Source organism: Panthera tigris, chromosome X, assembly GCF_018350195.1.
Source record: "Panthera tigris isolate Pti1 chromosome X, P.tigris_Pti1_mat1.1, whole genome shotgun sequence".
Taxonomy (NCBI): Eukaryota; Metazoa; Chordata; class Mammalia; order Carnivora; family Felidae; genus Panthera; species Panthera tigris.
In genome coordinates this window covers 42,158,860-42,182,975 of record NC_056677.1, presented here as the reverse complement: position 1 = coordinate 42,182,975, position 24,116 = coordinate 42,158,860, and the positions used below count along the sequence as shown (strand labels likewise).

The 24,116-nt window shown below is 49.1% G+C and overlaps 2 protein-coding genes across 2 annotated transcripts; one reads left to right on the top strand and one right to left on the bottom strand.

The window, feature by feature from the left end:
* The first annotated feature begins 13,855 nt into the window (after nt 1–13,855).
* On the top strand, nt 13,856–19,023 carry PCSK1N (proprotein convertase subtilisin/kexin type 1 inhibitor). Its single transcript, XM_042974185.1, has 3 exons — nt 13,856–14,028; nt 17,774–18,234; nt 18,678–19,023. The coding sequence occupies exons 1-3, from the start codon at nt 13,915–13,917 to the stop codon at nt 18,871–18,873; spliced, it is 771 nt and encodes a 256-aa protein (XP_042830119.1). The 5' UTR covers nt 13,856–13,914; the 3' UTR covers nt 18,874–19,023.
* Nucleotides 19,024–20,013: 990 nt separating this feature from the next.
* On the bottom strand, nt 20,014–23,500 carry ERAS (ES cell expressed Ras). The gene is made up of 2 exons (XM_042974780.1): nt 23,422–23,500; nt 20,014–20,921 (listed from the first exon to the last, which is right to left on the bottom strand). The coding sequence occupies exon 2, from the start codon at nt 20,877–20,879 to the stop codon at nt 20,178–20,180; it is 702 nt and encodes a 233-aa protein (XP_042830714.1). The 5' UTR covers nt 20,880–20,921; nt 23,422–23,500; the 3' UTR covers nt 20,014–20,177.
* Between the last annotated feature and the right edge of the window lie 616 nt (nt 23,501–24,116).

Here is a 24,116-nt window from a genome sequence, read left to right as displayed (position 1 = left end):
CCACGAGCAGGCACATCAGCAGCAGTGGCACACACCTTTACGGCCCAGGTGCCCGTCAGGCCCAGGGTATCCCAGGCTGTGGTCCTTTCTGGGCCTCTTTGGTCTTGCCACTTCCACGCAAGACCCTTCTTCCTTCACCACCAGGTCCCACCCCCCTGCCCCTCCCCGGCCTTGTGTTACCAGACCCCATCCAGCCCCTATCAAACACTGCCCCACTAACACCTCCCAGCCTTTCCCGTCCACCCCACTCATGTGGCTGTGGTATCCACAGACCTGTGCCTCCAGGCCCTGGCTCCTTATCTTTCATCCCTGTCCTCTAAGGCTCGTGCAGGACCTACCTGCCTTATGTATCAGCTCTGGCTCCTCTGAGGCCCCGTCCTTACTGTATCTCCTTGGTTCCCTCCGAGTGGGTTCCGCTGCTGTAGGCACCTTAACACCTGCAGGTTCCTCAACCTCTAGACCGAACCTCTTCCCACCTTGAGGCCCCACCCCTCCTCCTTAAGATCCCTCCCCTTCAGGTTCTTCCAAACTCCCAGGCGCTCTGCCCTCCTCTCCCAACCCCGGGACTCTGTTCACTGTCTCTGGACCTGGAAGGCAGCTGGATTTGTGGGACCTCAGCACAGTTTGTGGCGACCTTCAGGCCTTTCTACTCTGGCTCCTCGGGCCGCTGGCTGCGGGGGCCAGGCCAGTGCTGGCTTTCGTAGCGGAGGACCAGGCTTAGCAACTGAGGCTCAGGGCTTTGGGTGAGAGTGGCTCTGGGCAGTATCAGGCCTCTATGGGGGCCTGGCGTCCGCGGAGACCCTGGACTCCTAGCTGGTCCCGGGGCCACCAGAGTCACCCAGGTCCCCGGAGCTGGAGCCGGCCACGGGGCAGCGGCTAGGTCGGGTCTGGGCCCACAGACAGCTTCTCTTTCCCAGAGAAGGGAATACGGGGTCAGATCCTGGGCAGTTTCCATCGGGAGGGACTACAGAGACCAAGAAAAGGCAATAGATGGAGAAGGTGAGAGGCAGACAGAAACAGATGGAGAGATGAACAGAGAGAAATAGAAGCCTAGAGACACACATAGGGAGACAGAGACAACAATGGAGAGGTAGAAAAAGATGGAGGCAGAGAGGGACATACAGAAGATATGGGAAAAGAGAGGAGAAAGGGCAGAGACAAACTGTAAGATGCTATGTGAGGGTCAGAAATGCAGGTAGGGATGTGGGAAGACCATCAGCACTAGATGGAGGGAACCGCAGGAAAGGTGAGGCAGCTGTTGTAGTTGTGAGCTGCGCTGAAGGGCTATCAGGTCCCCCTCCCATAACACTCTGGCTGAGGGGCCTCGGAGAAGCAGAAAGGTACCCCTTCCTCCCTCTGGCTGTCTCACTCTCATCTCTAATCCCATCTGCTTCCAACAAGGATTTCATGCCTCAAGTTCTTCCTTCCTATCTTCTTATCCTGATCCCCCCACGCCCATCCCCTTAGCCCCAAGTCACCCTCCATATGCTTTCAGCTGCCTCTCAGCCCTCCTCCCCCATTTCTCTGCCACCATCCCTGGCTGGTGGCTCCCACACTCCCTGTGGCCCCTGGTTTTGCCACCCACTGATGTGCATGGGGCAGGCGGTGGGGGGGAATATTTGGTGGACAAGAAGGGTTAGAAAGATGGACAGAATCAGGGAAGTACGAGGGGGTCCAGCCATGACAGTTGGGTAAGGAATCACGGTCTAAGGCAGAGACCCTGAGAGGATGGGGAGACAGACATGGGGAAATTAGACCCAAAGAAAATAGAAAAGGACAGACACAGAGAAAGGTAGTGAGACAAAGAGAAGGCAGAATTTACAGAGACATCAAAAGAGAGACAGAGACACAGAGAGATATCAAGAAAGAAAAAGCAGTATGACAAGTGAAAATGATGGGAAAAGAGTGTAAGTGGGGAGATAGACATAAAGATTAGGAGAGTCAGTGCAGAGGGCAGGGGTTGAAAATGGGCAGAGAGAGAACAAAACAAAGCAGTGAGAGAGCAGAGAAAGGCAGAGAGAAAGCAAGAGAGACAAGAGAGTTGGACTCATACACCTTATCCTGTGTCTGGGGGTGCTGGTCTGAGTGTTCTTATTTCCTTTGTTTTCTTTTTTTTTAAGTTTACTTATTTATTTTGAGAGAGAGAGAGAGAGAGAGAGAGAGAGAGAGAGAGTACAAGTGAGGAAGGGGCAGAGGGGGAGAGAGAGACTCCGAAGCAGGCTCTGTACCACCAGCACAGAGCCCGATCGCGGGGCTTGAACTCATGAACCTCGAGATCATGACCTGAGCCAAAGTCAGACACTTAATCGACTATGCCATCCAGGTGCCCCTGCTTTGTTTTCTTAGTGGCAATCAGAGAACAGGGCCTGACTGGGCAGGGCAGCTCTACCAGCCCCAGCCCCCAGCACCCCACGTCATCGAAGTGGGTGGGAGGGCAGCCTCCCCTGCGGATACACCTTTAGAGAGCAAAGCTCAGATGGTGTCAAGGAGCCCATTTGGGGCCAATCTCTGCAGTGGACAATGGGAGCCACCTCTAGAGAATCTGCAGTGTCATCAAATTGCCTGCGAACATGTGGAAGAGGAAGGATGGGCCAACAATCCCTTCTGAGGGGACAGAGAAACCTTCCTTTTGTTACCCTCATTATACATAGGAAGAAACCGAACGCACGAAGAGGTAAAGCAACTCACCCATGGTCACACTGACTTGAAAGTGGCAAAGCTGGCATTTATTTATATCCTTATTTATAGCACTTAGAGTTTCCGACATGTGTTTTGCACCCTAATTTCCAACACATAATTATCAGTCATGACAGGTGTCATTTGAAGGTTTTCACAGGGCATCGTAACAATTTCTGAGCTCCCTTTGTTAAAGTAATAATCTCAGTAATCTCAGTGACTCCATGGAGATGAAGTTGGTGGCAATCTTGGGCATTCACACAGTCATCTTAGATGATCATGTGCATTCAGTTTAAGAACATTCATGGGGCGCCTGGGTGGCTCAGTCAGTTAAGCCTCTGACTCATGATCTCGGCTCATGTCATGATCTCACGGTTTTGTGTTCTCAAGCCCCGAGTCGGGCTCTGCGCTGACTGAAGATACTGCTTGGGATTCTCTCTCTTCCTCTCTCTCTCTCTCTCTCTCTCTCTCTCTCTCTCTCTTTTTTAAATTTTTTAATGTTTATTTATTTTTGGGTGAGAGAGTGTGAGCAGGGGAGGAGCAGAGAGAGAGAGAGGGAGACACAAAATGCAAAGCAGGTTCCAGGCTCTGAGCTGTCAGCACAGAGCCCAACGCAGGGCTTGAACCCACAAACCATGAGATCATAACCTGAGCCAAAGTCGGACACTCAACTGACTGAGCCACCCAGGAGCCCCTACCCTGCTCTCTCTTGCGTGCGTGCTCTCTCTCTCTCAAAAATAAAAAAAAATATTCATCAGATTGGACTCTTCTAACATTGACTTTTATGTATGTATATCTCACTAAAGAGTTAAATTCGAACTAGAGACATGTGTATCAACATGGATCATTCTCAAGCTTACAGTATGAGACAGAAGAAGGAAAGTCAAAGACTGCTATGTAGAGTATGATATTTGTTTTAAACACATGCAAACAATACATGCAGTTCATGGATCCCTAATTATATAATAAAAGAATAAAAAGATGCAAGGAAATGATCTGTAATAAACTCAGAATTGCACTTACCTCAGAGGATGAGGGGAGGATAGAATTGGGTGGAGGGATAGGTTTCAGCTGGACCGGAAATATTTTGTTTGTTTCTTTTTCTTTAAGTTTACTTACTTATTTTGAGAGAGAGAGCGAACAGGGGAGGGGCAGAGAGAGAGAGAATCCCAAGCAGGCTCCTTGCTGTCAGTGCAGATCTCATAAACCGTGATATCATGACCTGACCGGAAATCAGGAGTCAGACGCTTAATCAACTGAGCCAGGTGCCCCAAAATATTTTGTTTCTTAAAGAAAAAAATCTGAGGCAAATGAGAAAATGATGAGAGTTCCCAGGCATCCATTGTATCAATATCTTCTGCAGATTATTGTCCATTTGAAAATATTTCATGATTTAGGAGATGAAAAGGGATTCTACTGGTGTTAAATTGAATATATAGATTAATTCAGGGATCCATTTCTCCAGTGTTGATTCTTCATGCCTGGAACACGATATCTCTTTTCATTCTTTGAAACCAATTTTTTTTTCTTCTGTAAAAATGTGTAGAGTTCATAATTTTCTCGCTCAAGGCATTCCCAGGAAGTTGATGGATTTTCTTATCATGAGGAACAATGTCCTTTTCTATTACATTGGAAAATGTTTTAATGTCTATAAGGGAAGGCTATTCAATTTCACATTTGATCTTATTTCTGGTCACCTTACTTTTCTTATTAGGTCTAGAAGTTTTTTAGATGATTCTCTTGGATTTTTTAAGTAAATAATGTTCTTAGACTTCAGCCAAAGACCACCAGGAGCACACCAATGATTAAACAAAGCTGGGTGTATTAGCTCATTGCAACAAGGGAGAATACACACACCGTGGGGAACGATGAGCATCTCAGTTAAGGGTGTTAGGAAAGACATTACAGGATTTGGATTTGTGTTAGATGTGTTTGTGTCGGATCCCCTGAGGTGACAAGGGCTGCACAGTTGCCATTTAACACTCTGGACAGGATACATATAAATGCACAAGCAGTTACCAGAAACAAGATAATGATTAGTCTTCACAATAAACCTTGGAGACAGGGGCCTAGATGACCAAACTCAAGCCATGGAAACGTCCCAAAGTCCAGCTGGTCTCTAGAGAGCCAGGCGGCTTTTTCTTTTCTTTTGAGAGAGAGAGGGCACAAGTGAGCCAGGGGCAGAGACAGAGGGAGCGGAAGAGAGAGAGAGAGAATCCCATGAGGGGCAGAGAAAGAAAGAGGGAGAGAGAAACGGGGCTCAACCGATGTGGGGCTCAAGCTCACCCAATGCAGGGCTCGAACTCACGAACTGTGAGATCATGACCTGAGCCCAAGTCAGATACTTAACCGACTGAGCCGCCCAGGCGCCCCAGAGGCTTTTACTTTTAGTCTCACTAGAATTTGAGATCATGACCCGAGCCAAAATCAAGTCAAGATGCTTAACCAACTGAGCCACGCAGGCACACCAAGAGGGAAAGATTGCTTGAGTGGAGTTAAACAATAGCAGCCCAACAGGCTGGAGTCTCTGAAAAGAACAAAATGTCCCAAGGCTAGTTCCCATTCCTGATGGTCTAGGTCTTGCTGATAGGGTTATAATGACCTCAGCAGAAGCATTCTGTGAAGTCAGTGTCCAATTTTTACAGGACCAGGGGTTGAGATTAGTTTTTTGAGGGAAATGTTAGTACCAGAAGGGACCTATAAGAAAGAAATCTACCTTCAGAGGTATTTAAATTTCTTTAATGTTTACTTATTTTTAAGAGACAGACAGAGACAGCATCAGCAGGGGAGGGGCAGAGAGAGAGAGGGAGACTCAGAATCTGAAGCAGGCTCCAGGCTCTGGGCTGTCAGCCCAGAGCCCAACACGGGACTTGAACTCACAGACTGTGAGAACATGACCCAGACCAAAGTTGGATCCTCAACCGACTGAGCCACCTGGGTGCCCCACTTTGGAGGTATTTAAAACAATAGCTATGAATGGAGCGCCTGGGAGGCTCAGTCTGTTGGGCGTCGGACTTCAGCTCAGGTCATGATCTTGCAGTTCGTGAGTTTGAGCCCCGCATCCGGCTCTGTGCTGACAGCTCAGAGCCTGGAGCCTGCTTTGGATTCTGTGTCTCCCTCCCTCTCTGCCCCTCCCCTGCTTGCATTCTGTCTCTCTCTTTCAAAAATAAACATCAAAAAAAAAAGCTATGAAATTTTTGTCTTGGTGGATGAGTGTGTGTGCCTGAGAGAGAGAGAAATCACATTCAGAGTAGTAGCCATGGTCTGAGAAAACAACCAAGAGCCCGGGGCCAGGCTCTGCACTGACAGTGCAGAACCTGTTTGGGATTCTCTCTCTTTCCCTCTCTCTCTCTACCCCTCCTCCACTCTCTCTCAAAAAAATTTATTTTTAAAAGAAATTTTTAAAAATATAAAAAGTCAACACGCTTCTTTTTTTTAATTAAATATAATTTATTGTCAAATAAATTTGTTTGACAGTGCTCATCCCAACAGGTGCCTTCCTCAATGCCCATCACCCACTTTCTCCTCTCCCCCACCCCTCATCAACCCTCAGTTTGTTCTCAGTATTTAAGAATCTCTTATGGTTTGCCTCCCTCCTTCTCTATAACCCCTCAAAACTGATGGCAATAAGATCTATCTATCCCCTCTGGGGACCATCTCTTGTTAATTATTTCTGAGTTAATAACAGACCAGCCCATGTGTTTTGTAATTTTACTTGGAATCCTGGATTCTACCCTATTACAGGCCAATTTAACTTCATACCACTAGAAATTCATTTGATGCCTCCAGATGTCTCCCTAACAGGTTCGAGCTGCATTTTCAAAATATCCATGTAGGGGGGCGCCTGGGTGGCTCAGTCGGTTGAGCGTCCGACTTCAGCTCAGGTCATGATCTCACAGTTTGTGGGTTCAAGCCCCGCTTCAGGCTCTGTGCTGACAGCTCAGAGCCTGGAGCCTGCTTCAGATTCTGTGTCTCCCTCTCTGTCTGCCCCTCCCCCACTCACACTTTGTCTCACTCTGTTTCTCAAAAATAAATAAATGGAAAAAAATTTTTTTTTTAAATCCATATAGGGGCGTGTGGCTGGCTCAGTCAGAAGAGCATGCAACTCTTGATCTCAAAGTTGTGAGTTTGAGCCCCACATTAGGTGTAGAGATTACTTTAAAAAAATTTCAAAATATCCACCAGAACAAAGCCGGCATAATCAGAGGGCAAATCTCCCTCAAGCTTGTTGAAAAAGACGTATTAATAGGCATGAAACAGGATTCTTAGGAATTCTCCAGAAGCTGATGACTGCAGAGGTGCAGAGCTTGTCCCCAAGATGATGAAACAAGATTAACTTTCTGATTTCTACAGCACTCCTTTTTTCCTTTTTATTCCACTGTGGATCTTGACTATTATTGTACCATGATGCCCTCTAGTATCCAACTAAAGTATCTCTCAGGATGATCTCCTTTATTCTCACCCTGTTACTTTTTTTTTTTTTAAAGAAACACAGAGGTTTTTTCTTTAATGTTTATTTATTTTTGAGAGAGAGAACGTGAACAGGGGAGGGGCAGAGAGAAAGAGGAGAGAGAGAATCCCAACAGGTTCCTCATTATCAGCACAGAGCCCGACCCAGGGCTCGAACTCAGGAACCGTGAGATGGTGACCTGAGTTGAGATCAAGAGCCAGATGTTTAACTGACTCTGCCACCCAGGTGCCCCAGATTTTTTTTTTTTGAAATATAGTTGGCACACAATGTTATATTAGTTTCAGGTGTACATAGTGATTCATGGTGATTCAACATCTCCGTATGTTATGCTATGCTGAACACCTGCCACTATACAATGCCATTACAGTACCATTGACTATATTCCCTCTGCTGTGCCTTGCATTCCCATGACTTTTTCATTCCATAACTGTCAGCCTGTATGTCCCTCTCCCCTCCACCCCTTTTTGCCCATCCTCTTCCCCTCTGGCAACCATACAACCATCAGTTTGTTTTCTGTTGCTTCTACTTTTAAAGATTTTTTTTTTTTGGTTATTTTTAAGTAATCTCTACACCCAACCTAGGGGTTGAACTCACAACTCCGACGTAGATGACGAATCACATGCTCCACTGACTGAGCCAGCCGGCCCCTGCGGGGAAGGGGCAGAGAGAGAGAGTGGGACAGAAGATTCGAAGCAACCTGTGTGCTGACAGCTGAGAGCCCAATGCAGGGCTCAAACTCACAAATCTTGAGATCATGACCTGAGCCAAAGTCATGCTTCACCGACTGAGCCACCCAGGTGCCCCACTTTTAGAATTCTATTAGGTCTCTCTACTTTTTCTGAAGATTATGGGTGATAATTCCTACCCTTACAGCAAAAGCTCCCTGGCGATGAAAGGCTCAGTTCACCTGGAAGATAAATCACAGCCAGAACGTGCTCATAGCCACTTTGGAGGTGTTCAAAGGGGCCTCAAGTCTTTGGTTCCTATCCATGTCCTACCTTTACAGTCTTTGCCATGATTGTCTCATTGGAAGTATGACATTCAAGGGGACCATCTCAGCAAGACCCTTAAACTTACCCCATCAATGTTAGTTCAGTGTCAAGGCCAATTTCTCTCTGCTACTGTGGCTAATATCATGAAGTATGTTTGCCAACCTCCAGTCTTATTACGGTTATCTCAAATAATGGCAAGCTATGTAGAATTTCCTTCATTGGTTTGTCCATTTTGATAAGGGTTCCCATAGTGGCTTCAGATGAACATGAAATGAACACTGTAAAAAGCTAGTCATGTTCCACCAGAAAGCAGAGGGGAAGACTTTTGGCTGCAAGAAAATACAATTTGACATAAACATACTGCAAAGAGAGTTATTACAGCTTATTTAAACAATAAATCAGGCCCTTGACAATGTCACCAAGGCATACTATTAAAAAGTCAGCACTTTTTTTTTTTAAGAGGAATTTTTAGGGGTGCCTGGGTGGTTCAGTCAATTAAGCATGCGAGTTTGGCTCAGGGCATGATCTCATGGTTTGTGAGTCCGAGCCCCGTGTCTCAAAAATAAATAAACATTTAAAAAATAAAGAGGAATTTTTAAATATTTATGTATGTATGTATGTATGTATGTATGTATGTATGTATGTATTTATTTTGAGAGACAGAGTGTGCGCACATGATCAGGGGAGGGGCAGAGAGAGAGGGAGAGAGAGAATCACAAGCAGGCTTCACACTGTCAGCACAGAGCATGATGTGGGGCTCAATCCCACAAACCATGAGATCATGCCCTGAGCCAAAATCAAGAGTCGGACGTTTAACTGAGCCATCCAGGTGCCTCGAAAGTCAGCACTTTGTAATTCCCAAATACAGAAATGAAGAGAAGGACATCTCCTTTATTAAACAAAATGATCTCTCTCTTAGATAAATGAAACAAACCATCTCTTCATATGGATTTCTGCCCTTTCGGTTCTAAGGTATCCATCAAATGAATTATCTTTTTCATAGCAAAAGTTTGGTTACTGCAATTCTGAAATCTCCCTGGTGAAATTATGCCAGTTAGAGAGATAAACATAGGTGTTGACATTTCACTGAGAAAACATGAAGGAAGCAGGTATGTGGCCAGGAGGAGGCAGTTTTAGACTGAGGAGATCCCACAAGAATTGCAATGCACCATAAGGATGGTGCTTGTGTAACTGTGTCTCCAGATTTTGGCCAAAGGCCAATCATCACTGATCATGGGCCAGGAATAAAAACTCTCCTGACTCTGGGAAGATGAAACTAAACAAAACAATTCTCAGGGACACAAAGACAAAACTGACAAATTCATGTAAGTGTTGTTCGTTTTATTGTGAAATACACATAACATCAAATTTACCATCTTAACCATTTTTAAGTATACATTTCAGTAGTATTAAATACATTCATAAGATTGTGCAGCTATCACCACCATCCATCTCCATAGCTTTTTTTATCTTACAAAATGGAAACTCTGTACTCATTGAACACTAACTCCCTATTCCCCTTCCTCCTGACAACCCACCATTCTACTTTCTGTCTCTGTGATCTTGACTATTCTAAGTACCTCATATACGGGACTCATACAGTATTCATCTTTTGGGGACTGGCTTATCTCACTCAGCATAATGTCCTCAGTGTTTATCCATGTTGTAGTGTGTGTCAGAATCTCCTTTCTTTAGAAAAAAAATATTTTAATGTTTATTTTTGAGAGAGAAACAGAGGCAGAGCTTGGGTGGGGTGAAGGGCAGAGAGAGAGAGGGAGACACAGAATCCGAAGCAGGCTCCCGGCTCTGAGCTGTCAGCCCAGAGACTGATGCGGGGCTCAAACTCACGAACTGTGAGATCATGACCTGAGCAGAAAGTGGACACTCAACTGACTGAACCACCCAGGTGCCCAGAATTTCCTTTCTTAAAGGCTGAATAATATTCCATTTTAGGTATAGATCACATTTTGCTGATCCATTCATCCTCTGATGGACAGTTGTGTTGCTTCCATGTTTTAGCTGTTGTGAATAATGCTGCTATGAACATGTGTGAACAGATACCTATTTGAGACTGCTTCCACATAAGATTTTCTAATGGTGATCCAAGCCTTGTTTGTCCAAAGGATGCTGGTCTGAGGAAACCTGAGCTCCTTAGCCTCCCAGGGCCAGCTTGAGAATAAATGTGTCAGGGCCATTTTTTTTGTCTTCCTATAGACTTTTCTTTTTGTTGTGTAGTAACAATCAACTATGTAACTAAATAGAACACTTATATATTTACTATACACAATTAGACAGACCATAGGAGCAGGTGGTAGAAAGCTACAAAACAATTGTCCAAGTAACAATACATATCTGATCAGATAACCACAGTCCCAGGGATCCTTATTCCTAGGAAAACAAATAAAACAAATAAACCCAATGCAGGGGGCCTCACTGAAATGTCTAGATTCAAGTCACTGTGAACTTCCTTCCAAGCATGGGCGGGGAGGTGACTTAATTAGCTGGAGACACAAGGGGTTGCAGATAGGAACACTATTACTGAGTTGAAGGTCACAGAGCAGGGAAGTGAGGGTTTCTGCTGAACCTCCTTCATTTATGTTAATGCACATCAGTCAAAGACCATCAGAACACAGCTGCAGTCAAACCAAATTGGGTTTATTGGCTTGCTGCAGTGAGGGAGCCCACACACCATAGGGAACTGTGGAGTATCTGAAAAAGGGGTGTTGGAAGTGAGTGATTATGGGATTTGAGTTTATGTTAGATGGCTTTTGTAGCTTTCAGGGTACAGTCTTGCACTAATTTTGTTAAATTTGTTTCTAAGTGTTTTTATTCTTTTGGATGCTATTGCAACTGGAATTGTTTTCTTAATTTCAGTTTTTGGATTGTTCACTGCTAGTGTATAGAAATACAATTGAGTTTTATAATATTGATCTTATATCCCGCAACCTTTCTGGTCTCATTCATTAACTCTAATGGGTTTATTGTGGATTCCTTAAGATTATCCACGTGTCAGATCATGTCATTTGCAAATGGAAATAATTTCACTTCTGCCTTTCCACTACGGATGCCTTTTTTTCTTGCCTAAGTGCCCTGGCTAGAACCTTCAGTACAATGTCAAATAGAAGTGGTAGAAGTGGTGAGGGAACATCCTCATCTTTTTTCTTTTTTAAGTAAGCTCTACGCCCAATGTGGGGCTTGAACTCATCATCCTGAGATCAAGAGTCACATGCTCTACCAACTGAGCCAGCCAGGCACCCCTGGAACATCCTTGTCTTGATCCCGATCCCTGCAGGAAAAATTTTCAGCCTTTTACTGTTAAGTATGATGTTAGCTGTGGGGTTTTGTCCTTTAACCAGCTGAAGAAGTTCTCTTCTATTTCTCGTTTGTTGATGATATGTTACTTCCCACCTTAACACAACATACTTACAAGGACATTAGCTCACAGTTCCTTAACTGGGATCTCCGCTTAGGGTCTCACAAAACTGAAATGAAGGTGTTGGGAAGGGCTGCAGCCTCATCTGAGGCTTGACTGGGGAAGGATTCAAGCCCACCCAGGTCATTGGCAGAATTCAGTTCCTTGCAGTTGAAGGACTGGGGGCTTTGATTTCTTGCTGGCTGTCAGCTGGTGGCCACCTTCAGTTCCTAGAGGCTACCTAGAGGTAAGGGAGTGGGAATCACCTCACAACGTGGTCATTTCAATAGAGTACACAGTTAGTTAGACATCAGCTGGAGGCAAAGACAGTGATAAATAGGTGACACATTAGAAGCCTGAGGGCAGGGGTGCCTGGGTGGCTCAGTCAGGTAATGTCCAATTCTAGATCTCAGCTGAGGTCATGATCTGACAGTGAGTTCGAACCCTGCATCAGGATCTGTGCTGATGGTGTGGAGCCTGCCTGGGATTCTGTCTCTCCTTCTCTCTTCCCCTCCCTCACTTGTGTGCTCGCGCGCTCTCTCTCTCTCTCTCAAAATAAATAAACTTTAAAAGAAGTCTGAGGGCACAACACCCTGACTTTGTGGCTTTTAGCATCCGGGCCTTACAACTTCCAATACCCCAGGGCTGACAGACCAAGAGCCTCAGGTGCAGAACATGCACTTTTCTCTTCAACCTCTGCCCCAGGGCAACCTATAGCTCCATTAAAATATGTTTGCATTATGGTTTCAACCCCCACACCAACAGCCTCTCCTCCCTGGGGAAAGATGGCTGTGTCAGTTCCATCAAGAACCTTGTAGGGCCAAAAACTTCCCCTCCCAACTGGTAAGAAGAGTCCCTTAGATGAATGGAAAAAACCTCAGTTGGAGACCACCCAAGCTATGACCCATACCCTCTGCAAACATAAAAAGAAAAGACACCCCTAGCCCTGGAGTAGTTGTTGCCTCTGGGCTTGCCCACCCTCCCTTCTTGACAGTGTATTGTCCTTAATAAACTGCTTTGTGCTTGCTACCTTCCTTCTGTCTGTCTTTCTTTGAGCAAGGATCATCACAAGAGTCTTTCCTGGGGAATCCAAGAACCCAGACCTCCATTCACACAAATGCAGACTCTCCCATCCGTAACAGTGTCAACCTCATTTCTAATATAATTATGTACACGTAAGCCCATATATCTGCTCACCTTTGGTTATGCACACTTTCAAAGGGAAGGGGATTACACAACATTGTGGACACCAGAGGGCGCCTGGGTGGCTCAGTCAGTTGAGCATCCGACTTCAGCTCAAGTCCCCCCCGTCTGGCTGGCTGCTGTCAGCGGGGAGCCTGCTTTGGATCATCTGTCTCCCTCTCTCTCTGTCCCTCCCCCCTCTCAAAACTAAATAAACATTAAAGAAAGAGAAAAAGATTGTAGACACCAGGAGGCAAGGATCATGGGAACCACCTTAAACATGTGTTCATCACACTGTGGCTAGGTATATCATCTTCAGGTCCATAAAGGGATGTGTATAATGATTTTCATTGTAAAATTGTTATACTGCAGAGATGGAGACAGAATCAATGGATTAGATATACTCACAGCAACATAAATGGGTCTTTCTTTTCTTCACTTTTAATTTATGCCGTGTTAGCATACTTTGTTTTAATTCCAAAATGAAAATAATCTTTATCTTTTTATCTAATTTTAATAGTAATACATATCCATTGCAACATTTTTCAGACAGCAGAGAGAAGTGTGAAGGAGAAACTGACAAACCATTATTTATTGCCTCACCCCGAAATAACTACTAACATTACTTTCCCAACATTTTTTGCCCAATGGATACACAAATTTTACCAGTTTTGTTTCTTTTGATATATCATTTTAAGTGACTTGAAATCCTTTCTTGAGCAATATATGGGTGAAATCTATGTATCTATGTATCTATCCTCGCCCACAGTAGCGAGTAACTGTTTATTCACTGAACAAGTCATATATCTCCTCCCAGGGAGGGAGAGGTGGGGACCAGACCCCCATTCCACTCCACTGAGTCCATTTTTCTTGCCTGTCTGCTAAGGGACAGCAAGGTCTGTTGCCTCGGCAACTGCCCTCCTACTGCCATGGCAACCGCCATCTCAGGCTCCAGCTTTCCACCTTGCCCCTTGGGCATCTCCATGGCGATGGGCTGGATGGAGGGGCTGCTGGTGCTCCCAAGCTGCGCCTGCGTGGAGTGGCGGCAGAGGGGGTGGGCAGGGGAGGGCCGGGTTCCCTGGTGTGCGCAGCCGCAGAGCACCGCAGCCTTGCCCGCTAGCCCAGGTGCTGCGCATTTGCCAGCCAGTCCGCCCGTCCGGAGCCCGGCTCGCTGGGGCAGCATGGCGTGGTCGCCACTGCTCGGCGGGCCGCGGGCCGGGGGCGTCGGCCTTTTGGTGCTGCTGCTGTTGGGCTTACTTCGGCCTCCCCCTGCGTTCTGCGCACGGCCGGGAAAGGTGGGACACCAGTCGGGTTCGGGGTGGGGGTGGGGAGAAGGGTGCTGCAGGCAAGGGTCTGCGCTCGGCTGCTGGCCCTTCATCCTCGCTGGCCCTTGCTCCCGGACGTGCGGGGAGGTCGGTCAGGGTGGCCTGGGGTGCAGCCGCCAGTCGGCGCCCTGGCCATGCCGGACTCGGTCTCTGGGTGTGTGGGTGGCGGTGTGCGGGGCTCGCCTGGCAGCCGCACCCAGCCCATCCTTGGCACTTGGTGCAGGCCGGGCCTCGCCCCGCCGTCGCCTGTGCGCTTTCCATGGGACTAGCGCGCATTCGGGAAGGAGTGCGCGCACCGGTCTGTGTGCACGAGATGCGATGACAGGGGCGTGAGAACGTGATGGCCCTGTAAGTGTGTGTCCTTTGATGTCAGCGCTTCCAAGCGTCCATGCAGAGGTGCGGTTGTGGGTCTGAGTGTGCATCGTGTGTGATGCCGGTGGTGTTCCTGCGCGTGACTTGTCTCAGTGACACCGTGTGTTGGTGAATCCTGTGGTGATGACTGACCTTTGGGCGTGTCTATGTGTGTGTGAGACAGAGAGAGGGAGAGAGAGAGAGAGAGAGAGAGAGAGAGAGAGAGAGAGAGAGAGGCGGGGGGGGGGGAGGAGAAAGAGATTTCATCTTTTGAGAGGGAATACTTTTTGCATTCCCATGTGCACATCCCATTTGGGTTCTGTTGGACCGAGTGACCAGGATTTTGTATGGGTGTTCATGAGGCTGTTTCTCTGTCTCTTTGTGGAGCTGTGTCATTGTGGGGAGAGGAGCCATGATGTCTCTGTGCTGCATTGTGTCTTTAAGGATGGTGCGTGTCCACGCATCTGGGTAGCTTGGCGATTGTAACTGCATGAGCAGCCGTGTGTGTGAACGTGTGCGGTTCCTTGTGTGTGGATGTGGCAATTTTGCGTTGCACATGTGACATCTCAACGCCTGCTAGTCCATGTGAGTGTGTGTGAGGTTGTGATTGCTGGTGAGTGTGTGGTTCCCCAGGGGCTGAGGAGTTGTGGCGCACAGGGCGCTTGGAGCACAACATCCTCCAACTCTTCAGCGCTGTCAGCGTCAAGGATGGGGGATTTAAGAATTATTAAATATTTTACATATGGCGTAATATAGTTAACATACATGTGTGATGTAGCGAATAATGATAAAATAACCCCCATGTCTACCCACCACTCAGTTTAAGAAATAGAGCATGATCAGTAGTTAGAAGCCTCTGGTGCCCCTGCGCACAGCAACCCTCTCCTCCAGAATCATTATCCTGTATTTTCTGTTCATTGATTCCTTACTTTTTAAAGGAATCCTCATATAGGTATATATGTCTAAACAATATGTTGTTTTAGCCTTTCCTCATAGAAATGGAATCATGCCAGGCATCTGGCTCCTAGTTGTCACTAGGGGTCACTAGGAAGTCATCAGGATGTCTTAGGCCGCCTGAAATCCAATTCCAACCTCCTTTTTGTTTTTGTTTTTGTTTTGGCTGTGCATCGGTTGTGAGATGCGTCCACCATCCACATTTCCACATTGAAGTGCATGGCTGTAATTCGTTTACAAAAGTCAATTGCTGCATAATATTTTATTTTATGAGTATATTGCCAGTATATGTGTATATCATGGTTTTATAAATGCATTCTCAATAAGCCCATAGACATCTGGGTTGTTTCCAGGCTTTTGTCCTCCCCTTCTCCACTTTTATGCTATTTCAAACAGTGTACCACCCCAGGAGTGGGTCACAGGATTTGTGCGTCTTTTTAGACATTGCCAAATTGTTTTTTCAAAGTTATTCTCGCAGTTGAATTCCCACCAGCAGTGTATGAGAGTTTCCATTTTTTCCACAGCCACGCCAACATTGGACATTATTAGACAGTTTGATTTTTGGCAATCTTTTGGACGCACTGTGCATAGTAGCTCATTGGCATTTTAATTTGCATTTTCCTCACTACTAATGAGGTGCCCTATGTCTCATATTTAGTAACTGAGTTTCATTTTTTGTGAAATATTTGATCATCAGTTTTCCCTAGGTTTAGTTTGTTTGCCTCTTTGCTTTTTAGGCATTCTTTGTGTATCTGATGCCAATCCTTTATTCGTGTTGCAGGCATCTTCTCCCATTCACTCTATTTGTGGTGTCTTGGGATAACAGGAAATCCTTAATTTGAATGGAGTCAAACGTATTCATCTTTTCCTTTCCATTGCTCCCGCATTAGGATCATTTGTTGTCCCTGCATGAGTCTTTGAAGGAGTTGATCCTGTCTGCTCGGAGTGTCCCTTCCATTGTGTAGCAAGTGTCAAGATCTGTTCAATCTTATCACTTCCTTCTGCTCTATTGAATCTGCTATTTAACTGGCCTGTTTTAAATTTTTTTTAACATTTCATTTTCAAGTAATCTCTACAGCCAACGTGGGGGGCTCAAGCTTACAACCCCGAGATCAAGAGTCCCACGCTCTTCTGACTGAGCCAGCCAGGCGTCCCTTGCCTGTTTAATTTTTAATTTCATTTAAAACATATTTCTAGGGGCGCCTGGATACCTCAGTCAGAAGAGCTTGCGACTCTTGATCTCGGGGTTGTAAGTTCGAGCCCCCCACGTTGGCTGTAGAGATTACCTAAATAAAAACAAAAACAAACAAAGAACAAAACATATTTCTAGATGTTCGATGTGTTTCTTTTTCAACTCTTCATGGTCATTTTTATGGTCTTTTGTTCCTTACTCGCACTTTTGATACCTTTTTAAAATTTCTTTAAACTTTTTGAAATTGTTTTAAAACTGTCCAAATTGAAAATTAGTCATTGGGTAATTTATTCTAAAGAAAGACGTACACACAAGCCAAATAATATATGAACAAGGTTATTTATCCCAACATGATAAGAACAGCAAAAGATTGGGGGCACCTGGCTGGCCTAGTGGGTGAAGCGTGAGGCTTTTGATGGGGCTGAGTTCAAGCCCCACTTTGGGTGTAAAGATTACTTAAAAAATAAAATATTTTAAAAAAAGAATAGCAAAAGATTGGAAACACCCTAAATGTCCATCAATTGAAGACTAGTTAAATAAAATATGTACATCCACAGGAAAACAATTCAATGCAGAGGAAAGAAAAGGAGAGGGAGAGGGAGAGAGGAGGGGGAGAAGGAGACAGGGAGATGGAGGAAGAGAGAGAGGAAGGGGAGGAAGAGAAGGGAGAGAGAGAGAGAGGAAGGGAGGGAGTGAGGAGAAAGAAAAGGGATAGGGAAAAGATGAACTTAAAGGTACTGATCTAGATATAGATTCCAAAGTTCAAGGTGCAGAGCAGTCTGCTATCTCTTGGGTAACACAAGTGAACAATAAATAGGAACCCATAAAATGCAGATATGGTTCTTCTAGTCCATAACATCAATATAGAAAAATCTATGGCTGTCATGTCTGCCATCACCACTCCTGTTAAAAAAAAAGAAAAAGAAAAACTGTTCTTCAGCAGCCCTGGGGCAAATTGAATCACTAGGAAACCATTGCGGGGTTGAGGATCTATAGGGGGCTTTGGTTGTCTTAAGTGTATCTGGAGATATTTGGGGTCTCCAGTGGCCTTAGGGGTGTCTGGGTATATTTGCGGGGCCACAGTGCCTTTGGTGGCATCTGGGGATTTTCGAGGTCCATGGAGATCCCCTGGGTGGGTCGGTGGGGGGGGGGGGGGGTCCCTGGCCTGACGGACGCTGACATCTCTTCCCCCACCTCCTCGTCCTCGTCTTCTGGCAGGAACTCCGCGGCCTGGGCGCAGCCTCGTCGCCCATGGCGGAGGCTGGAGCTCCCCGCCGCTTCCGGCGAGCAGTGCCCCGCGGCGAAGGGGCTGGGGCTATGCAGGAGCTGGCGCGGGCGCTGGCGCACCTGCTGGAGGCCGAAAGGCAGGAGCGAGCGCGGGCAGAGGCGCAGGAGGCCGAGGATCAGCAGGCGCGCGTCCTAGCACAGCTGCTGCGCGCCTGGAGCGCACCCCGCACTAACGACCCCGCGCTGGGCCTGGAGGACGACCCCGACGCGCCCGCCGCGCAGCTAGCCCGCGCCCTGCTCCGCGCCCGTCTGGACCCTGCAGCCCTCGCGGCCCAGCTCGTCCCTGCCCCTGCTCTCAGACCCCGGCCCCCAGTCTACGACGACGGCCCCACGGGCCCGGATGCAGAGGACGCCGGCGAGGAGACGCCAGATGTGGACCCGGAGCTGCTGAGGTAGCCCAGCAATGGGCGGGCAGGGGGCGGTGCCTGCATCCTGCTGGGGGAAGGAAGGGGAGGGGGACGGCTGGGGCCTGCCTCACAGCGTGCTGCCAGCACCTAGGCCCTGGGACCCTAGGAGGGAGTGAGGAGCTGGACCCAGGGTGTAGAGTCAGAGATGTCTGGCTGGGGAGAAAGTGGGGGAAAGGGACTCTCGGTCCCGGGGAGGAGGCTCCAATGTCAGCTTCCTGGGGGGAGTAGTGGGGGGCAGGGAAACTATAGTTTCTGGGATGGGAGGCAGGGACAGCTGGAAAGCTGTGGGCTGGGGACGCCTGGGTGGGGGGGAGGCTGGTGACTGCCGGGTCCCCAGGCAGTATGGGTTGCAGGGTCATCTGGGACCTAGGCCCGCGATGTTGATGAGCGGGCACATTCTCCGTGCCTTCCACTCGGCTCTCCTGCAGGTACTTGCTGGGGCGGATCCTGGCGGGGAGCGCGGACCCTGAGGCTGTGGCTGCCCCGCGCCGCCTCCGCCGCGCCGCGGACCAGGATCTGAGCCCGGAGGTGCCCCCTGAGGGTGTTCTGGGGGCCCTGCTGCGGGTGAAGCGCCTGGAGAACCCTTCGCCCCAGGCGCCGGTGCGCCGCCTCCTGCCCCCCTGAGCACCGCCTGAATCCTGCGCGCCCTCCGGCCCAGGACCACTCACCCCAACACCCTACCTGCACACTGAGAGCGGCTTACCCCGTCAGCTGCAGTTGCTGCCCTTGGACTCCCAAGATCCCCGCCCTTGCCCCCACAATAAATGCGATCTAAAGCAGCTGTTTGCTTGTCTGAGTGGCAGTTTCTAGGGGGCTGGTGGGCTGTATGGTGATGGCTGCCCTTAGACAAAGGCATAGGGACCCCTGCCCTGGGGCGGTAGAGACACCCTCCCCCACTCTAAAGCCTCTTCTCGCAGGAGGCGGCATCCATAAAGACAATGGTAGTAACCACCCAGATCCCATGCCCCACTCCGGAAGGCTTGGAGGACTCTTTCAGGGGCCCGCAGTAGCATCTTTCTAGGGTCCATCCTTCTGAGGACGGAGGGGTGGCTGTGAGGTGGGAGCAGAGGTTGGGCTGTACGGAGGGGGGGTGGTGTCCAGAAGCACACGTGAGCGCTTCCAGATGCAGGGAGGGGCTCCCAGTGGGAAGAGAGGGAGCAAGCTGCAGGCCTTATCCCGGCTTGGAACTCCGAGTCTGAGAAATTAGAACCTGGGGCTCCAGGTCATTAACAAAGTGTCTTTGTCAGGGGAGAAAGCTAGGGTGCATTGAGTTAGCTTGATCTCTAATGTTGACATACTGAGTTCCACAGTATAGAGGCTCGCTTTACCTGTACTCTCACCCAGCCCTGCACTATTGGGAGTTGGTGTGGTGGTAGTTGGTTTATGCTCCTGCCCTTTGCACTGGCTATTCCCTCTGCCCCAGGTTACCTGCGAATTTTTGCTCAAATGTCACCTACTCGATAAGGCTTTCCTCGACCTCCCCCACTTTTTATTCCTACACCTGCCTTATGTTAGATCTAGGAGGGCAGGGATTTTTAAGTGTCTGTGCCTCTCCATCCTTTGCATTCAAAGCAGGGCCTGGCACACAGTGGGCTCCCCCCGCCAGCATTTCTTGAATGAAAGAAATCTCACAAGTAACATTCTCCCCAGTTTCACTCCCACCCACAGAACACTTGGCACAGAGGCAGCTTTGAAACCTGAGAACACCATTTATTTTTGCACAAAATCTCTTAGCTCAACAGTAACCAGTACTATGCCCTACATTATCAGATGCCCATCACCAAACAAAAAACTCCCCGAGAGAGAGAGGGATTCATCTATCCCCCGTACACCAACAGTGTCCCCACACAGCTAGCTGCTCCCGAGGTTGCATGTCTAGGAACCACCACCCTGGCCTGGGGGAGGGCCACTTTTCTTGACCAAGATCTTTAGGCCACGGAGCAGCCGCAGCGGCACATGGCCTTCTCGTGCCGGCCCTTCTCCCCACCTGGCCCTGACATGGCCTCTTTTGCCATGGCCTCCCGGACCTTTTGGATCTCATGGATGAGCAGGGTGAAGGCCTCCTCTACACCTTGCCGCGTCTTGGCTGAGGTCTCCACGAAGGGGGCTCCCCAGCTCTTTGCAAGGGCTGCAGCGGCCGCACGAGCGTCTCCGGTGCTGGTCACAAGGTCACACTTGTTGCCCACAAGGACCAGGGGCTGGGTGTGGTGAGGGCCCCAGGTGGCCCGCATCTGCTGCAGCTGGGCTAAAGACGAGGGGTCATCCAGGGCGAAGACCCCCAGCACACCATCCCCGATCGCCACACACTGGTCACGCAGGGCCCTATGGGTGGCCTGCCCTGCCGTGTCCAGGACATTCAGAATGCAGCCCCCGTGGCCCAGGGCCACCTCCTTCCAGTAGGAATCCTGGATCGTGGGGTCGTGGTCTTCCACGAAGCACTGGTGGTTCAGCTGGATGGTGAGCGCACTCTTGCCCACGCCACTCGCGCCCACCACTACCGCCTTGTACTCAGGCAGCTGCTTGCTGACACCCTTGGGGGGTCCCTGCGCCCTCTGGCTCTCCTCCTGGGAGCTAAGGCTCCACGTGCCCAGGCCCAGATCAAACATGTTAGGCTTTCTTGGCAGTGCCATTACCCCGTGGGCAGCTCAGGGAAGGGATGTGAACACCAGACCCTACGAGGGAAAGAGAAGAAAAGACAATGGGGACGGGGGTAGGTTAGGCAAGACCATTTGGGGGCAAGGGGACAGTTGGGTGGCATCGCATCACTTTCCCTAAGGGCCTAGGTGTGTGCGAATCACCCTCTAATATGCTATATACATTATTTATGTTGCTTAATTTCTGTCTCATTCCCTCTATGTGAAGGCAGTGATTTTAAAAAGTTTTATTTACTTTTAATTGATAGACCATAAAGCTAATCCAGTTAAAGTGCACAATTCACTGTTTTTTAGTATATTCAACTGTTCTGCAACCATCACCATAATCTTTTTTTTTTTTTTTCCCTTTAAGTAATCTCTACACCCAACACGCGACTCGAACCTACAACCTCGAGGTCTGGAGTCGCATGCGCCCCCACCATCACCATAATCTACTTTTAAAATATTTCCATCACCCGGAAAAGAAATCTCCTGCCCATTAGCAGTCCCTCCCTGTTCCGGAGGAGGGAGAGCAGGGATTTTGGTCAGTTTTTATTTGGTTTTGTATCACTGTTGATTGATCCCCAAGCCCCACATAGTGCCCCATCACATATTATAAGCTGAGCAACATTCCTGCCCCCAGGGAGTTTGTATTCTAAAAGGTGGAGACAATAAACCAAGTAAATCAGCAAATTATGAGGTCAGCTATCCATTAACATTAGAATTTAGCCTTTATTACCTATTCTGCATACAGCTATTGAGAACCTACTGTGTGGCAAGGACAAACAACTGGGAAAATTGTTACCAAACCCTGGCTGCCAGGAACTTGTCATTCTAGTCAGGAAAACAGACAACAAAGGGGAATCAGCAAAATGTATCTCAATAGGTGATAAACATGCAGAAGGGGATTGGTTAATGTTAGGCATTCTTATTATTATTTGATTTTCATGCATTATTTCCAGAGTTTTCCTGGCGTGCCAGGCATTGTGATGGGTGTGGGGAAGGAAGGTGGGAGGTGTGGGGGTGGGGAAGTGGCAGCGAACAAAATAGACTAAAATCCCTGCCCTTGGGAGGATTAGATTCTGGAAGTGAGAAAGAGCCGATCAACAAGATAAGCAAGTAAATTATCATGCAGTTAAGGAGAGGATGGGCACACAGCAGGCGCTCAATTAGTGTTAGCTATTAATAGCAAATTACGATTAAACTTATTCAATACACATTCTGGTCTTGGTTCAGTGTGTGGCCTCAGGAAATGCATCATAATGGCTGCTACCTCGGGTCTTTCTGGAAACCCAGGGATGATGACAGTTTGGGGACAGAGGGCGGGTTAGAGGCATCAGTGGGGGGTTCTGTTGAGTTTGAGCTCTGGAGGTCAGGGTTGGGGGGCGGGGCAGATCCCAGATGGGGATCCACCCGTGGGGTTCTCGGTAGATACGCTGGCTCAGAAAGAAGAGCGCGGGCGGGAGGGGGGCATGATAAAAAGGTAAACTGAGGATGGAGCTCTGCGGTACCCGAAGGCTTGGGGGACAGAAAGAGGGAGAAATGTAGCAGCAAAGATAGACTGAGGGGAGAGATCGGATCGGATTCTGGTATGTGCCGACGGTGGAACTCATGGAGAGGATTTGCTCTTGAGTAAAAGGCGGGAGGGGGTGCGGTGGTTCAAGGATAACTATCAGGATTGGGGTCCGGGCAGCTGGGAATCTGAGGGTGTTCTCGCCTGAGGCCAGGGACCTATGAGACGGACTCTGCCCCATTGGCAAAGGGCACCAGGAGTGATAAGGGGCAGCAGCATTAGTTCCTGGGAGCTCGGCAGGTGCCAGGGGACCCGCATGACGGCCCACTCGACTCTTCCCGCCACCCTGGAGACGCTGGGCCTTCACCACCATGGCTGCTTTGTCAGTGCAGGAACAGCGATGCCGGGACAAGCGAGTTGGTGGTGGCGGTGACCGGCCCGAAATCACAGGGCCCACGGGAGATCAACCACAGAGGGGTCTCGCGCTCCCCGGGTGATACCAAGTCACTTGCGGTGGGCCGAGACCTACGAGTGTCACCATAGGGCCTTTGAGACGCTGTGGCCCCACTCGGAGCCGACTGGCCCATGGTGTGTGGATTCGCCCAGTTGCCAGGGGTGTGCGTCGAGGGGCGGGGGGCACCTGAACTTGAGTCCCTACAAGCCAACACCTGCGCCAGGTCACCCTCCCCTGGACTAAGCTGGGGAGGTGTGGGTGGGGGACCCGCAAGTTTTACCCTAAACTGTCCCCTGACTCTGGCCAGTCCCACTCGTCCAGTTCCTGGAGTCACCCCATTCCCGCCTCTCGGGACAGCAGCCCGCTTCCCGCCCGGCGCGGACACCGGCACCCAGGATTGTCTCCACAAAGGTGGCTGAGTGAGGGGCTGGAGGTGGCTCCTGACCCCTGAGAATGGGAGGCGATAGGGGAAGGCTCCCCCTCAAAGCCCACCTCTGTTGCGCCCTCACAACCCACCGGGAAAAGGCCTCCCTGCCCGGGGCTGGGGCTAGAGGCTTGTTGGCCCGGCTCACCTCAAGTCCTGAGAAAGATGGTTGCGCTCGGGATGCGCTCGGAAGCAAACCGTCTCAGCTCTCACAGGCCTGACAGATGAGATGCTCCAAACCCACCCCCCCCACCTCCCACCCCCCACCCCGGGGAGGGGGCGGGGAGTTGGAGGGTGGGGGTGGGAGCCGGAGGGGAGAGGGAGAACGCATGCGCGGTAGCGGGGGGGGGGGGGGCTTCGTGGACACGCCCCCGCCTGGGGTGGGGGGCTGAGTGCGGGAAGGGGCATCCAGCCCCAGCTTACCGTGCGCAAAGGCAGCGGTCTTGAGGGTGCGCTGCTAGAGAGCTGCGGGACCTCCTCGTGTACCCCTGCCTCCTGCTGCACCTCTCCCTTACCTTGTCCCCATCTGGGATGTGACCTCAAGTTTTCAGTGTGCAGAGGGTGTCAAGAGTTTTCACCTGAGCGGCCAGACTTCGGGATATGTATTGACGGGCCTCTTTGAGGCCATCGACCCTGGGCTGCCTCAAGCAGGCTTTTTCAAAGTAACTTGGGGGAGAGCGTTGTGCCCTTGTGCCCATTTCTGAAGGGAAGGAGTTGCAGGGGAGGGATTATTCTGTCAGGGCCTTAGGAATCCGATTTGAAGTGGACAGCTGTCAAAGCATTTCCCAGACTCCCTTGCAGCTATGGCAGTCATGTGACACCATTCTGACCAATCAGATGTAT

Coding starts and splice junctions, on each gene's coding strand:
- ERAS (XM_042974780.1), bottom strand. CDS start 20,879: ATGGCACTGCCAAGAAAGCCTAACATGTTTGATCTGGGCCTGGGCACG.
- PCSK1N (XM_042974185.1), top strand. CDS start 13,915: ATGGCGTGGTCGCCACTGCTCGGCGGGCCGCGGGCCGGGGGCGTCGGC. Junction 14,029..17,773: donor TCTGCGCACGGCCGGGAAAG/GTGGGACACCAG, acceptor GTCTTCTGGCAG/GAACTCCGCGGCCTGGGCGC. Junction 18,235..18,677: donor GTGGACCCGGAGCTGCTGAG/GTAGCCCAGCAA, acceptor GCTCTCCTGCAG/GTACTTGCTGGGGCGGATCC.